Source organism: Lytechinus variegatus, chromosome 16 (assembly GCF_018143015.1).
Source record: "Lytechinus variegatus isolate NC3 chromosome 16, Lvar_3.0, whole genome shotgun sequence".
Classification (NCBI taxonomy): Eukaryota; Metazoa; Echinodermata; class Echinoidea; order Temnopleuroida; family Toxopneustidae; genus Lytechinus; species Lytechinus variegatus.
Window position 1 is genome coordinate 20,046,817 of NC_054755.1, and position 17,660 is coordinate 20,064,476.

The 17,660-nt window shown below is 37.1% G+C and overlaps 1 protein-coding gene across 1 annotated transcript in view; it reads left to right on the plus strand.

Annotated features, from left to right (window-relative positions):
* LOC121430084 (dorsal-ventral patterning tolloid-like protein 1) overlaps window positions 1–10,280 on the plus strand; it is a 49,797-nt gene extending 39,517 nt beyond the window's left edge. The window contains exons 12-16 of the mRNA XM_041627359.1: window positions 1,843–1,968; window positions 3,169–3,304; window positions 4,478–4,737; window positions 5,807–6,005; window positions 10,081–10,280. Of these exons, the coding sequence (XP_041483293.1) occupies window positions 1,843–1,968; window positions 3,169–3,304; window positions 4,478–4,737; window positions 5,807–6,005; window positions 10,081–10,210 (851 nt within the window). The 3' untranslated portion in view covers window positions 10,211–10,280. The remainder of the gene's footprint in view (window positions 1–1,842; window positions 1,969–3,168; window positions 3,305–4,477; window positions 4,738–5,806; window positions 6,006–10,080) is intronic.
* The last annotated feature ends 7,380 nt before the right edge of the window (window positions 10,281–17,660 follow it).

Sequence of the window (17,660 nt, forward strand, 5' to 3'; positions counted from 1 at the left end):
ACCATGCATTACCTCTTCGTGGTGAACAGATTCATTTGCATGTATTTCACTATTCGTAGCTTCTGAATGAACACATTCTTCCACAGGATTTCCATCAAAAGCGATGTCTTCAAACCGTCTTGAAGGTCTCTCGTCTGATATGAGGTGTTCCCCATGATCTAGGTGAGAATCAAAATTATCCTCTTCGATGACCGTCATGCCCCGATGGCGACCTTCCGTCTTACTATAATAGTCTTCCGTTTCAGGGTTGTCTACCCATGGTGCATTGGTTAACAGATTGGTTTCATCCGAGACAGTAGCAGATGCTTCCTGTAAATCATCATTGTAGCTCCTGCTTTGAATGTTTACGATACTGTCATCTGTATAACTGCGCGAGGAATGCGAATCGATGTTTTGATGATCAGAATTTGTCACTGAATAGGTCTTTTTCCTCGTCACTGTTTCGTGTCGACGAAATAAATGACTGGAGGATATGGAATGATCGCCGTCCTCCACTGCTGACGTCGGGTTATTGTCGACATACTGGCGTTTCAAATCCGACACTGTATCACTCAGGGAAGCAAACTCACCGTGAAGGGAAGTCAATCGTCGTTCGACCCGGCAGCACTGGTCTACATGGTCTTGAAGATTGGACGTGAGTTCTGTTGTTCGTAGCCTGACCTGTGATAGGTCAGACTGCATGGTGTCCAAACGATGCTCCAAATTTCTGTAGTTGTGATGTAGTTCTTGCCAGTCTTTCATGAGCACCATCCTCTCATAACGGGGTAGGTATTCGTACTCCATCTCATCCGAGATCCTGGATGAAGTTTTCAGATAGCTGGACATCTCCTTGATTGTCACAAATCGAAATGTATTATCTGACCAAAAACAAACACAAAATCATACGAGGGCCCGAAATGATAATTTGTCAACAAGTATCTCCTTCTATAGACTAATAGTCATCGCAAAGGCTAAATCAGTCGTTATTGATCTTCTGAGTGGAGATTCCTCGAATGTTATTCTTGTCATATTGGTTTTCCCTAGTTCGATGTCATGGGAAATCATGTAACAAATAGTGCCCTTAACGGTATGTGATTCATTCCGTGTATTGTACTTCAGATTTCGTATCCGATAAAAAAGTTTACAATATCAACAGCGGTTTATGCATTTCTGGTTTAAAATGAATAATTACTGGTACGCCTAATTGAGGAAGGCATGTCTTCTGCATTGGAAAACTGATTCACGTTCTCGATGGTGTTTTTGTATGATTTGGTTGAGGTATTGAGTCAATCTCCTTTCCTCTCTATTCACTGAAAACACCTGCCGCACCGCCGAGGCGATGCCCCATGCCTCGTTTCGTGTACTCGTTGTTATGACAACGGTACTGATTTCTGAAGAGGAGATGGTATTTATCAATAGTCCTTTTCAAGTATATTAAAGATATAAAACCATATACGTTTGATACGGTAAGAATTAAACTTCACAGCTATTTTGTATAAGTTCTCAATGAAGGAAAATCTGCAGGCACAAAAATGCGTATAGATCACTTTCAAATATTTTAGGGATTGACCAGGAATACTATAAATGTTATTTTTTTTATTATCATTACTTTTATTATTATTATTATTATCATTATAATCATTTTCATCATCTTGATCATTATCATTGTTATTGTCACCATTATGAAACAACCGAAACGAGATTTATAATCGAATAATTCATTCTTAAACTCGCACAAACACTTTGCGAGACGCTTTTTTATTTACAACCCCATTTACGTAATTAACCCTGTTTCTTCTATTATTTGTTTACTTGTTGTTCACTTGCTTGTTTATTTGTTTACCTGTCCGTTTATTTATTTAGATGTGAATGAATGTGATTCCCCTCACCTTGACATCTGTGAGCATCACTGCCATAACACCTATGGGGACTTCGCTTGCTCCTGTCAACCTGGATTCATCCTGAGCATGGATGGGATGAGCTGTGAATGTAAGAATAGGCCTCTCATCTTTTCCAACATCACATGTCCTTTTGTAAGACATTTGTCCTCACTGTACCTGGGGGCCGTTTCATAAAGCTGTTCGTAAGTTAAGATCGACTTTAAGAACGACTGGTGATCCTTTCTTACGCGCTAAACCATCGCCAATGAATATACCGTTTACCACAAGAAAGGTTCACCAGTCGTCCTTAAAGTCGATGTTAACTTACGAACAGCTTTATGAAACACCCGCCAGGTTCCTCGGAGATGACCTTTAATATTCGGTCCTCTTGTTGCTTGCCTATGAGTATTTATGCTTTCTTCATTCTGAGCAATCGGGTAAAACTGTTTTAAACTTTTAATATATGACAGCCTCAGGGCAACATTCTCATCACCCTGTTTCTGGAGCCCTAAAAAATGTATAAAAATATCAATATGGAAGTTTATTGTACAAAATTCAATATGAAGTTCAAGTAATATAATACGCATTTATATAGCGCCATCTTTTTAGGAATAATCTATTTCGGCCATTCCGTATTGTCAGTACCCCGGCTTATCTTGTGGTATACGATCAACGTAGCGTTTTCTTAGCGCGATCGTACGATTTTCGAACAGATTCAGGAAAATCTTAGGGTCTGCTCTTTTGTTTAAGCCCCTTGCACAATCGGTGGTACGACTGCTTCCAACCGTTGCGATTGTATGTAACATATATTGTAACCAAATGATCGCAAACGATCGCACGACCAATTGTGAAAGTCCCTTCAGTACGGAGTTTGATTTTTTTTAATCGTATGATTGTAGCTTTGAACTATATCGTGAAGTTAACCTACGATCAGCATAGGGAATTGTGCGATCTCCATGCAGAAATCGCACGCACGGCCGTATGTCCTCTGTATAGCTTTTTTCTTTGCCCTCTACCACCCAATACAAGAAATCGTACGATTAATTATGTAAACATCAAAGTACCGGAGCCCATATACACAACTATGTCGTTTGAAAATCGTAGACAATTCTATGATGACCATAGCATGTGAGCTAGACATTAGTATCCCTGATTTTTTTTCACACTATCGGAATGTTCAGTATATCCGGGAGAGATTTGAAGATTCATTCTACCATTTCCATGTTTTATGAATAATAAAAATGTAAGTTTTTCAATGAATAATCATATGGAATCACATTTTTGTCTTCAAATTTTACTCTTCTTGTAGTGATACCGGGTTGCGGAGGATTCATGCATGGCGTAGAGGGCGTCATAACACAACCTTACATTCCTACCAACAACACCAACTCTATTGCCTGCTTCTGGTTCATTGATGTATTGGATCACCTCAGACTCTCCCTCAGGTACGTCAGCGTTCTCACTTCGATCAGCCCAGTTAAGTTCACTTCCATTCTGTTCAGTTCAGTTTATTTCAGTTCAATACAGTTCATTTCAGTCCCATTCAGTTCAGTTCAATAAAATTCATTTCAGTCCCGTTTAGTGCAGTTTAGTTCATTTTATTTCAGTTTAATTCAGTTCATTCAGTTGATGGCAGTTCAGTTCTGTTCCGTTGAGTTCAGCTCAATTCAATTCATTCCGGTTCGTTTAGTCAATTCTGTTCAGTTCAGCTCAGTTCAATTATGTTTACTTCAGCTCAGATCAGCTCAGTTCAGTTTAGTTTAATTCATTTCATTTGATTTCACTTTAGTTCACATTATTTCAGTTTAGCTCTGTTCAGCTTAGTTTTAAGTTTGTTCAGTTCGATTCCAATTCCACTCAGTTCATAGTATGTGAGTTCACTTAAAGGGGAGCGTTTAATCATTTTTTTTTGTCTCACAAGTTGTCGGATCTGACAGCTTTTTTTGATTTTGATTGGTCGGTCTTCTGGTTGTTTCAGCTTCTTCACATTTTAACCCACAAATCAGTTACAATCACCATTTCAGTTTATTGTGTAAATTAAGACCATTAACTGTCATTGTCGTTAGTTCAGGTCGGTAGAGTCGGGAGTGTTTCAATCAATATTTGGCCTCTGAATTGTTCAGGGTTTTGATTGGCAGAACAAAAAAGTTCTGTGACCTTTAAGTAAACTATAGTTAAGTTCTTTCCTTTCGATTCAATTTTATTGATCAGCAGAATATCACTTATTGCAACTATGTTTATTTCCTTGGTAAATATTCCCCTTTTTGTCTCATGTATTTCATTTCTTGACTTTTCCATCTTCATTAAGACAAGTAGTCTATTTAGCCAGAACTATATTCAATCTACCAGGTTAAAATTATGTTTATCATATATATTTTATAGGTTATATGTTCATAAGTTGTTGTTTTGTTAGAGGAATGAATCTGATTTTTTTTTTCAGTCAGCTTGAGAAGTCAGCAAGCTATATTTCCTATTCTGTGTATTATTTCCTCCACTGTGCTCAATTAAATGTATCAAGCTCCGATTGTGTCTTTATTAATTATTTTATAATGCGATGAAGTTCAATTGAGCCCAGGTTTATTCATTCGTATTTCCTCACATTCCTCAATATCTTTCAGCCTAGACTCATTCAATGGGTCAAGCAACAGTTCGTGTGCAGACTATATCCTTATACGTGGTGAAGAGGGTCATTCTGAACAATATCCTCGAGTATGTAGTAATAACAGCTGGGGACGCACCTACAATATGACCTCCAGTAGAGCTTGGGTTCATTACCACTCCGAATGGCCACATGAGGGTACCTTTCTAATTGAATATACTACAATGACTATAAGTGATTCTGATGACTCCATACTCAAATGTGGCGGACCTTTAAATGGTACGTCTCTTTACCTAAATATTCCCCAGGGGAAAAGGCAAGGGACAATGCCTTATGATATTTTTGTTTCAAGTAGTGAACAAAGAAGGAATATGAGAGAAAGAAATGTATCTGTTAAAATCAGTAATGAAACTCTATGGAAAGGAAATGAAATTCACCTTTCTAGAAAGAAATGTATCTGTTAAAATCAGTAATGAAACTCTATGAAAAGGAAATGAAATTCACCTTTCTAGAAAGAAATGTATCTGTTAAAATCAGTAATGAAACTTTATGAAAAGGAAATGAAATTCAACTTTTTGGTTGTCGTTCTCCCTACCATAATACCTGGCGCTGCCCATGGTATTTCCTTCTTCCATAATTTCTTTTGTCATGTTTATAATTACAATTAATTTGGTATGGTAAAATACTGCCTGAAAACAAATAATTCTATTTAAAGATTTTGTGAATTATTAAGATATTTTCTCTAGTACATAGTGTAAATATGTTCACTGAAAATGATCGAAATTTTCTGCAACAGTAATAAGTAGAATTAGTACTGAATTTGATGCACAATATTGAGATTTAGTTAAATTTATTGTTTATACTATGATAATGACATTATTTGGGGCTAACCTCGATTAGCATCTTGCTATTATGTTAGCTCCAATTACCAAATGTTTTGTTTGTGATGTACTATTCCTTGTAATTCTACCTGACAGTGATATTTGGTAATAAATTCAATTCAATGTTTTCAATGTTCGTATAGGTCAGTGCCCTCATTTACTAGAGCTCCTGTGAACAGTAAGCTGACGGGGCTCATCCCTTAAATTGTAGGTGAATGGAGCACTGAGCAAGCAGAAGTGCACCAGGCCCACCTCAGGATGTAGGGCTACCGGCTACGTACTGTAGCTCGGGATTCCGAAATAATACAATATAATATTATCTCGTATTCTCAGGTATTGCTGTATTGCTATTTTTTTTTATTGACTTTGAATATTTTGAAACGCCCCCAAAATCACATGCGTCAATGCGTGCACATCGTTCTGATACCATTGCAGTCCTAGTTATCAATTATTTCATTCATCTACAGAAACTGGAGTCATTGAGACCCCTGGCTTCCCCGATAGTTACCCGAGCAAGGTAGAATGCACATGGACCATCTCCAACGTCAGTACTGTTGCCTTTCATTACGAGAAGTTTGATGTCGAATACGAATCGAGCTGCCTGTTCGACTACCTTGAGATCCGTGATGGTCCTGAAAGCGATGTCAACTCGACGCATATAGGAAGGTACGTGAATTTCAAATGACAAACTTAGTTATGAGAGCGCTGTTGGCCCAGTCGGTAACGCGTCTGTTGTCGAACCAAAGATTGTGGGTTCTAGTCCTCCCGGGCGGATGGCTGAAGTCAGTGCGTTGTGTGTAAACGTCTCTCCCATGTTTCATAGATGCAGGCTATGTTACAATGGAAGACACTCCGTCCCTCGGATAGGACGTTAAATGGAGGCCCCATGTAGGGGAGAGTCATGTTAAGAACCCACTGCACTATTCGAATAAGAGTAGGGGGAAACCCCGGTGTAGTGGTCCACCTGCACTCCCCCCTTTGCAATCAGTAATAGGGTGGAGAGACCTGCGGGTCACAGTGATTCAATACGCTTTTCGCCTCCCCGTCACAGATGACACCAAAGAAATGATAATAATAAAGTATTGTTGAGTAAAGCCAAACTGTTAGAATTGTAATGTGAGATTTGAATATGTTTTCCTTCCCCGATTACATAGTGATATCACATTAAAAAGTCAAATATGTGTGCCAATCATTATAACTCATAAATATTGAAGAAAGAATAACTTAGCAAAATAAAAGTGCCTTCGTCAAAGGTAAGTTAAAGAAATAAGTTAAAGAAATAAAACGGGAGAAATGAATACTAAAAAGCGATTGTATGTATCTGCACTCCTCTAATAACAACATGATACCAGTCATTATGTGTTTTTGGTTGTTCATGTCATTCTGTGTATTAATATGCCTACTGTTGGTAGCGGTTGCATTGGTGGAAATTCTCGCATACATTCGTAATTCCGAAGCTTCGTAATTCCGAAGGTTCGGTTATTCCGAAGGTTCGTATTTCCGAAGGTTCGTAATTACGAAGGTTCGTAATTCCGAAGGTTCGTCAATCCGAAAACGCAATAAGGTTCGTCAATCCGAAAACGAAATAAGGTTCGTAATTCCGAAGGTTCGTTAATCCGAAAACGAAATAGGGTTCGTAATTCCGAAGGTTCGTTAATCCGAAAACAAAATGAGGTTCGTAATTCCGAAGGTTCGTCAATCCGAAAACGAAATAAGGTTCGTTAATCCGAAAACGAAATAAGGTTCGTTAATCCGAAAACGAAATAAGGTTCGTTAATCCGAAAGCGAAATAAGGTTCGTTAATCCGAAAATTAAATAAGGTTTGTTTTTCCGAAAATGAAAAATTGTTCATTTTGGTAACAAAACGGTGTTGTCATTACAAGATTACACGATATTATGCAATGACGATCGATGATACATGCATGTGTTGTGGCCAAAAGCATGTATTTCATTAAGAATAGGCGCCCTGATCAAGCATAGGCTAATTTCGATTTTATCTGATCAATTGCTGCCTAAGCAAATGGTTTAAAGATGCAGGGGATCAAGTGTGTTGGTCGCGTGCGAGTAACCTCTAGATAATAGGATTTGTATTGGAGGGATGTCATTTTTAATAACAGCTTCTGCTGGTAATAAAAATAAAAATAATACTATAATAATAATCCTTGTGAGATGTTGAAAGCGCGAATCGCAAGCTCAAACTAGTAGACATTTCATGTAACAAGACGTGAACTTAAACTTTCTGAGCAGTATTTTTAATCGTGAGAAAGATGTGTATCTTTCTAAAGAATTACCTCGAGGGCGAGCTGTAATTTGTTTATATAGTGACCTAAGTAATCTTTTAAGGACTGCATTTAGTAACTCATGAATAGAATATATATCTCACGAACTAAATAATGAGAGCGCGAACCGCAAGCTTGAAATTTGTGACATTCCACCTGAAAACTGGACATTTTATATTTTTTTGTAACCAGAAATAGAATGAGTTCCTCAATAAACAATACTTGATGCGAGCGAGAAACGTGAGCCAAAATTTTCCGATTTTCAACCTGAAAACTGGACATTCTAAGCATTCTTGTTAACAGTAATTGACCAAAAAGGCGAATTTTACATCTTCAGATTTGATTTCTCCCCCCCCAAACCGCTTGCTCGCTACGCTCGCAGAAATGAAACGTAAATATATAATTTATCAATCAGTGATCACTTAAATTTTTTTGCTCAATTCAATTACTACAAAACACACAACCTCTTTACACAGATGATATAATCTCATGGTGAAAATATACGTTTGCACCAAATTGCCCCTATTGGTCCCTTTTTTGGCTTTGCCCCCCCCCCCCCAAGGAATTATATTCCGCTGCCACTGGTTGAAACACGCATCGTCTTCATGGCTAACTGCAAAAAATTCTTCAAATGTCCCCTTTAGATCAGGTCAGAGCTTATATATTTAAAATTTCTGTTTGCGACCTTGCTCGCAGTTATTATCTAAAGTTAGTTACATAGGCATTTCGTTTTGAAGATCACAAACATATTGCCTATCATATTAAACAAAAATATATAGCTCGCGCTCGCATTATTTAAAAAGGGTTTATCATGTTATTACATATTTACTTTATTTTATAAGTATAAAGCTAATTATTGACTGTTAGGACTACCCTTTCAAAGAAACAAACAAAAATCAACTTTAAGCTGCCGATCGAGGAAAATGTGGCTGAAAAAAATATTGCCCCCCCCCCCTATTTGACGAAAGTTGGATCCGCCGGGAGGGAGGCAGGGGGCACTTGCACCCCCAAAATGAAATAAAAAACAGGGAAATGAATATTTTCCAAAATGAGAAAGTTCCTTTTTCAAAAATAAATATGCGGTTTTTCGTGTTTTCTCGAAATTAAATACTCTTTTTAAAGTATACAAGTTAAGTTTTCAGGCTGGAATATTGCAAATTTTCAGCTTGCGCTTCGCACTCTCATTCGATTGGTGAAATATGCATCCTAAAGAGTTCACTAAATGCGTTCACTAACAGGTTCCTTTTCTGGTCAGTATGTTTAAGCTGCGTTTTGCGCTCGTGTTAATTTTTTAGTTAGATGCACATCTTTTTAATGACAGCAGAAATCTGCTCGGATTTTTAAAAACTTATTTTCATTTTTTATTGAAATACCCTAAAGTTTTAGCTTGTGATTCACGCTCGCAACACCTCGCAATTATGCCATTTTAAGAATAATTGACCCCCCAAAACGTTTTACAACTTCACCTTTGAATTTATTTTACCAAGCCGCTCGCTCATTACACCTTCTCCCGAAAAATAAAGCCTAAATATACGTTTTGCCATAACAAGAAATCACTTAAAAAAGGTTTTTCTCTACTTAATCACTATCAAACACAATGACTTCAAGCAGATGATAATCTTTAGGGGAAAATATCACCAAAGTGTCCATTTTGACGTATGAGTTTCATTTTTTGGCTTTACCCCCCAAACGAAAATTCGTTCGGCCGCCCTTGCCTTCCCATCCTCATAACAATTGAACGGCAACAGTGTCCCCCGCCCCCTTGCCTCTGCTTTCCCGGTTTTCATTTTTCGGATTAACGAACCTTATTTTGTTTTCGGATTAACGAACCTTATTTCGTTTTCGGATTAACGAACCTTATTTCGTTTTCGGATTAACGAACCTTCGGAAAAACGAACCTTATTTTGTTTTCGGATTAACGAACCTTCGGAACAACGAACCTTATTTCGTTTTCGGATTAACGAACCTTCGGAACAACGAACCTTATTTCGTTTTCGGATTAACGAACCTTCGGAACAACGAACCTTATTTCGTTTTCGGATTAACGAACCTTCGGAACAACGAACCTTATTTCGTTTTCGGATTAACGAACCTTCGGAACAACGAACCTTATTTCGTTTTCGGATTATCGAACCTTCGGAATAACGAACCGTCGGAATAACGCCACAAATGTTCGGATTAACGAACCCTTTTTCTTTTTCGGATTAACGAACATCGAGGTATAGGCAATTTACGTGTTTCGGAAATACGAACCTTCGGAATAAAGAACCTTCGGAATTACGAAGCTTCGGAATTACGAAGTGTAACCGAAATTCTGTCTGTTTTTTGTGAAATTCACTACCATCGTCACTTTATTATTTAGTATATTTGATAACTATCATTTATCATCATCATCCTCACCATTGTTATCATCGTCACCACCATCATCATTTGTTTTTTATTGGCACTAATTTATATTTTAGGTTCTGCGGCGCTGATCCACCACCGAACGAGCTGAAGCTCAACACGGGGGAACTCGGGCTGGTATTCAGGTCTGACGCTACTGTGCAAGGAAGGGGCTTCCGTGCTGTCTATGAAGTTCAATTCAATTGAATTCGCAAATCATGGGGTGTATCACAAATATCTAAGTGTGCATGTATAAAAATCTTATTTAGAGGGATGGTCCGGGGTAAAAATATTTATGTATTTAAATAAATGGAGTAGAATTCACAAAGCAAAATGCTGAAAATTTCATCAAAATCGGATAACAAATTACGAAGTTATTGAATTTTAAAATTTATCAATATTTTGTGAAAACAGTTTTAAGCACATCGTCATGAATATTCATTAGTTAGGCTGATGATGTCACATCCCCTCTTTCCTTTTTCTTAGGTCATTGCATGAAATAATAAATGTTTCGTTTTTTTTCAAACATGTGTAAATGATGTGTATCCATTATGATGAAATAGGCCTAAGTTGCGGCAATAAATAACTAATGCATTTAATCAGTTGTCAATCATATGTTTTTAGTTCTTGGTAGATTTTTTTTAATAAACCTAATTTCATGTAATAAATACAAAGGAACAACTGGGGATATGACATCAGCCCACTTAATGAAAATTCATGAAGACATGCCTAGAAATGTTTCACCAGAATAATGCAAATCTTTAAAATTCACTAACTTTGTTATTATCCGAATTTGATCATTTTGCTTTGTGAAATTTACTTTATTTATTGAGCCTCGAACACCCATTTCAATCATATAGTTGCGCGGTATACATCGCAGCTTGACCAAGGCTCCCTAAAACAAAGGTTTGCGATGGATTGCAAATATAAAAGAACCGCACTGATTGGTCCCTGGTCGGTATTTTATACCAAATGCGCGTGTAACAGTGATATTGGTTGGTCAGTTTATTTAGCGATTGATCGCTAATCTTTGTGTTACGATGCCCAAATCATGGTTAGAGGACAAGCGCCGCTGATGACAATATGATTGTCATTTCCTTAGGTCACCCGAATGGGTATTCATAGTTGGAGAAAACCGTCAGTTTACATTGACAATCAGAACAATAATCTGAAAATTACAATTTCATACACAGATTTTGCTCTAATTCAGTAATGTTCGTATAGGTCAGTGCCCTCATTTACTAGAGCTCCTGTGAACAGTAAGCTGACGGGGCTCATCCCTTAAATTGTAGGTGAATGGAGCACTGAGCAAGCAGTATAAATCAAGGTACTGTTAGACAATTCGTCTTTCTGATTTCGAAACGGAGAAAGCTAAAACTAAATATTTAATGAAATTTGATTCTATTTTCGAGATTTTAAACAGAAAACGGTAATTTTTCAATGATGCATTAAGCATGATTCACACTTACATATTTGTGAGACATCCCCTGATAATTAGTACTATTTTTTCATTTTCTTAATTTATCGCAAAGGAAAATGCATGCAATTCCATTTGTAGCCAATCAATACCTCAATAAACATCCAGTATAAACTCAGAGTCGACTTTGAAAGGTGAAAATGATATTAAAATCAACCCTTGGAAAACATTTTCATACAAAATTGTTCTAATCAGTCCATTGGTTTTTACAACCTGCCTCTCGATTTTTTTTAATTATTTGATTGTGCTAATTGGAGCGCTTTTCAAGAATCTGTAATTCTACATGTGGGTATGTAATATTTAAGGATGCTTTTCCAACAACAAAAACCTTAACTAGAAAAAAATGTATTTAGTCATTGATCTTTATACGCGGTACTTTTTAAGAAACAGCTTTTTTTATTAGGATTTGTGAAGACGAAAGATGCTTTAATTACATTTTATTTTTATAATATGCACCAGAGCCGATATGCTTTGGGCGCTATACATACATGATCCATCGCAGGGAACAAATATCAATGTCTCGTGTGATGAAGTCAATTTCTTCTGATGTAATTATTATATTTATAAATGCAGGCACGGTTAATAATCAAATAAATCTGACCTGTAAAAGTAAAGTGGTGTGAAACACTTATTATTAACATTCAGGTGTAAACGCAGAGATATGTGAGTTGAGCAGGAGATGGCAGAAGCGATAGACGGAAAGAGAGAGGGAGAAGGGGGGGGGGTAGAGGGTGGGGGAAGCAGATGGGAAGACATCGGCCCGTATTCTGAAGTCGGGTTTAACTTCAACTCAGGTTTAAAGTTGTGGTTTAAGTATGGATAGCCAATTGTTACATAAATCACTAACAGTAGATATAACATATTTCAGCTCATTTGGCTCTTAAATCATTCATAATTGTCTAGGAAGTATAAATAGGTGATTGTCTTCACCATCCATGAATCAGGAAAGAGCACAGTTAACATAAGAAACATACAACTTAATAAAATTTTTGACACTTTTGGCTTCCCATAGTTTTAGCAATGAGTTAGACCGTGGTCTTAGTTAAACCCGACTTCAGAATACGGGCCATATGATGATGATATAGTATTATATGATGATAAGATGATGAATAGGACTCCAATGCAAAAGATGTTCTTTCATCATTGGGTTTGCTTTACTGCTCATCTCTTTGCCTCATCTACACTAGTCTGCTGGCACAGACCCTGATTGTAACTTTGATCAACAAGCGTGTCTCCACGCAAAGACTAGCACATACAAAACTTGCTGTTTCGAGAGGGCCTTCAGTACACAAGTCATGAGTAGGCTGTAATGCAGACCCTTTGCTCGAGTGAAGGGTTTGCGCAGCAGACCACATCTACACCGCCAATCTACAAAAGCGGTCATACATGGATAAGTAATGTTTTGATAGCATTAATGTCATCGATGCCGGCATCGATGTGTCATTATTCTGCCCAATTGAGCTTGTCAGTTCTTTCTTCAAACATTTCTTTGGAAACAGCTCAACCCAAAGAATATATAGCCCTAGCTGGAACCTCTCCGATGCATTGGGGCGGGCGGAGTCTAACTATAATTCAGTATTATCGCTAGAGGGTATTCATTTGTCTCGCAATCTACTATGGTCAACAAGGAAATTCGTGATCACTCTCGCAAAAAGTGTTCACTGGCTTTCTAGGAAATTCGTGATCACTCTCGCAAAAAGTGTTCACTAGCTTACAAGTTCACGAGCTTTCGAGTGCCGCTGCAACTCTTTATCAAGTGACAAATGAATACCCTCTAGCGATTAATTCAGTATTCTTAATACTCTTGATAAAGGTGAAATATATTGATTATGAATGGGGTATATCATATGAAAGGCTAACCCCATACGTATAGTAGTGTATTATTATGAATGGTGTTTTTGTGTGAATAATTATGTAATTTTCAAAGTCAGGACCGCTGCTATATTGAATCGCGTAATGCAGGGACACTGCCAGAGGCGCTCCACTTATTGAACTTTCCAGTAAGGTCATATTCAGTTCTTGCAATATCCCCTCGATCTAACACAAATCAAGTTATGATAAAATTAAAAATATTTAACCAATTTCTCTCTTGAAATTTTGAGGGGAAAAAACTCGACCAATGGATTGGTCAAATGATAAATAAGCCGAATTTATAGTAGATCGGGTGGGTGTTTCATAAAGCTCTTCATATATAAGTTACGAGCGACTTAACGAAGTAAACGAAAAACAACATCAACATTTGATAGATATGAGAATTAGACTATATCTTATTAGTACAACAAAATCAATGGATACAAACATTTGTTATAAAAGATGAATATATTTTATTTACAATGCGCATTTCAACTTCAAATTTGACGTGTATTGCACCATATCTACAATATGTCAAATCATGTTTCGAAATCGATAGACTTGTTTTTCGAATCTGGGTAGGTGTGTAAAACCAAATATTGTCATCATAACGTATTCTTTTTACATTCATAATTAATCTCTAGTCGTTTAGACTTCTAAAAGTCCGTTTTTTGTTGTTTAAATACTTTAGGACCTCTTTTGTAACTAGATGCACTTCGGTTTAATTACCTATCCATGTAAAGCAAATACTATAAATAAATATTGATATTCTAGAATATGATCTTGTTTCCAGATAGTGAAGACTGCTTAGAGTGCCTGGAAAGTTGAAGGGTTGACATTTGCCACCTGAAAGATCTGACAAGCACACCTCCCCCTTCCCAAAATGGGGTCAACAAGTACAAACAAGAGAAATATCTTTGTTTTTACTTTCTCAAGGGGATGGGTCTCCGCGAACACTGCTAGTACGGGCAATTTTAGGACCTTTTCACACGTGAATCTTGCATCATCATTGTATTGATGATTGCAATTCGTCTTTAGAATCATCGGACCTTTCACACGCTCACTCGAAAACTGTGATTTGAATTCGAATTCCCGAGCCAAGGTGGTATGTGTCATTGGTGACTTGTCAATCAAAGCACTGCATCGATACATGACAATTGTATCATCTACATAAGTGCTTGAAAGGACACGTAAGCTCCGCCCCCAAAAGATCTTTTGGAGGTCAAGCCTTTCACACGTAAAATTCGTGTAATTTGAGTGAAACTTACTTATAACTGGAATTCACCTCCAGAGTATAATTTGAATTCGTGATTGTGATTAGCGTTCGTGATTCTAGTTTGGTTTCACACGTGCTAAAATTCGTCATTAGCCTTATTTTTCACTGGAATCATCATTCAAATTACGATTTATTTTTACCTTGTGAAAGGGCGGTTAGTCACTTAGTACTTAGTAGCACATTCCAATGACGAATATGCATTGAAAATTACATATACTTTAGTTTTATATTATCCCATTAAAAATCGCTTACTTAAAATCAGAAAACTTGAACGACAGTATTTTATGTCACTATTAAACTGGTTAAAAGTATCTTACATAAGTAGACTGTGTAAAAGGGAATAACAGATGAATCTATATTTCTAAAATTTAGGTGATTTCTATTATACGCAATAATACATACACGCCCTGCTTTATCATTTACACACTGAGTTATATTTGATACAGGTGATATTCTTGATAATCATATAGCTTGTTAGAGACAATGTGTTGCTTTATTTCTATGTCTGGCATGTCTGACATTCTGTCCAGCATGAGTCAACTGCCCAACATTGAAAGTCGCTTACTTGCTTCAACTTATCACCGGCCGAGAAACATCTATTATACTTTGAGAATTAGGGAGAATAATAACAAGATTTAAGGAAATAAAACCATCATGTCTAGACCCTTCTGAGCACCCCCTCACCCCTTTCACTACACAATCCATCGACTCATGTGATGTTATCGTGATCAATTTCACTTGATATATCACTTGATCGCAATACCGTTTACTATATACAAACAGACCTGGTGGCATGATGCAGCCCTGCAGTACATCTCTCTTCATGGAACCAGGCCTACTCACGATTTTCTTCAGTATTTTGAGAGCTGCCTGATCTTAATTTATTCTTCTTGACATTTCGGATACCAAGTGCGTATCAGTCACTAGTTCATGTGTGAATTATTTTTTTTAAATGTCATCGACAAATACATCATGTTTCCTTGTCAGAACAGAAAAAAAAGCATGTAAAAGTATAACCTATACAATACTAGAGTTTAATTGAGACACCTTCAAAGATATTGTCTTTTCAATCAGTTTCCATGTTTCATCGAGAAAGAGCAATAATAGTCGCATTATTGATCAGTTCGATAACGGAATTTCACGCTATAAGTTCGGAACAATCCGTCGTAATATATTAATAATAATAATACCAACATGCTTATATAGCGCATATCACTGCCAAATGCGTCCCTATGCGCTCCATTGGATATTATGACGAACTTTCCCGGTCCTGTAACTGCGCACGTAGGGCCGTTGCAACTATGCCCGGAGTCTTTAAAGACGACCATTCTTTCATTGATGACGCCGTCAATATTACAAAGCGAGCACGAGTAAACCTTACTTTGATCATCCCAATATATGACGTAGAGGGCATCGTGTAAAGGGTCAACTGCCACACTCCAGATGTACTTATCATGAAAAAGGACGACCATGGGAACACTACAGTTCCTGAGTAGTCGATCAAGGATAGATCAGTGCCGGTATCCTTAGAGATGCGAGCAATGATTCTTCCATTTAAAGAGCGGAGATCCCTGATACGTAGGCCATCACATTTGATAGACCTAATCGCTTCGTCAGTGTCATCGCTGAAGATGTGGACAACGGTGTCATCAACGATAGACGCGAGTATTTTGCCATCCTTACCCACGTCAACGCATACATGGGAAGATTGAGTCTTTGATGAACTACCACAAGGTCTCTTAAGGTTGGTTTCCTTCAGGAACTCCCAATGCTGATCACAATACAAGAGACGTGCACCATCGCTTGATCCGCAAACGATCCTTCCATCTTGAAACGATGCACAGGAATGGATATTTTTACCTTGTTTGCAAACCTTGTGGGTTTGTTTCAATTTAAGGCTCGCAGCATAGATATTTGATTCTGTATCGGTAAGAATCACTTCGTCTTTGAAGACAGACCCAAGGATATAAGAATCCGTCTTGATATCAGAGCTGAATGTCTCACCTTCCTTCACCTCAACAAAAATCTTCATGTTTTCCTTTTTTGTAAGGGTAGTCATATTTCATCATCTTCAAACAAACAAGTTATAGGAGTTACTCAATGTGTTTGAAAAGCATAAATAGCCAGTTTGCTGATGACGCCTTTTATCAAAATGTTGAATTCTACGTTTTATACATTTATATTAATATCAACTCAAAAGCATTTGATCCAACAATTTACTGCTTACGTTTCGCCTGAGGACTACTTGTATTCAACTGGAGATCAGTAAAACAATAGAAATATTCCATTTAGGCTTATATGATATGAGCTTTGTGTAAAAAAAAATGGTTTCAAAGATATTTGACAAGTCTATGCGTGTTTTAAATGTGCTTATTGAAATAATATGTTGGATTTGACAGGTCTTTGCTTGTTCAAATGTGTTTTTGATTATTGATTAAAGTTTGTCTGTCAAAGGTTTATCATTTAATATCTTTTGTTTTATAAGAATGTGGTACCTCGATACGTTTGTATTTACATGAAAGCAATCACTGTATGCGTGTAATTAGTCTGCTACTCGGCACAGATTCGTTAGTCCGATACTACTATTTAAAGATCAATAGCTTGAACTTTGGAGTGTTTGCATATGCATGCTTACAATTTATGAAATAAGAATGCCCTATAAACTTGTACTTGATTTGTATTGCTTTATATTACTTTGTATTATGTTTTGAATGGAAATGAAGTAAAAGAATTGAATTGAATTGAATTGGTATAATGGTATTTTAAGACACACAGTATCCACTATAGAAGCAAGTACACCCTCATGAAAAACACTTGTTTTTCAGAGCTCTTCTTCACCCGAAATTCAAACAATAATTAAATGATAGAGAAGGCATTACATGTTACCTCATTTACAATTATTAATGGGCGCAATGTGGTCTAGTGGTTAAGACTCTCGTCTTTCAATCTGAGGGACGAAGGTTCAATGCCCAGCCAAGGTGTGTTTTCCTTCAGCGATATAATTATCCACGTTGTGCTGCACTCAACCTAGGTGAGGTAAATGGGCACCGGCA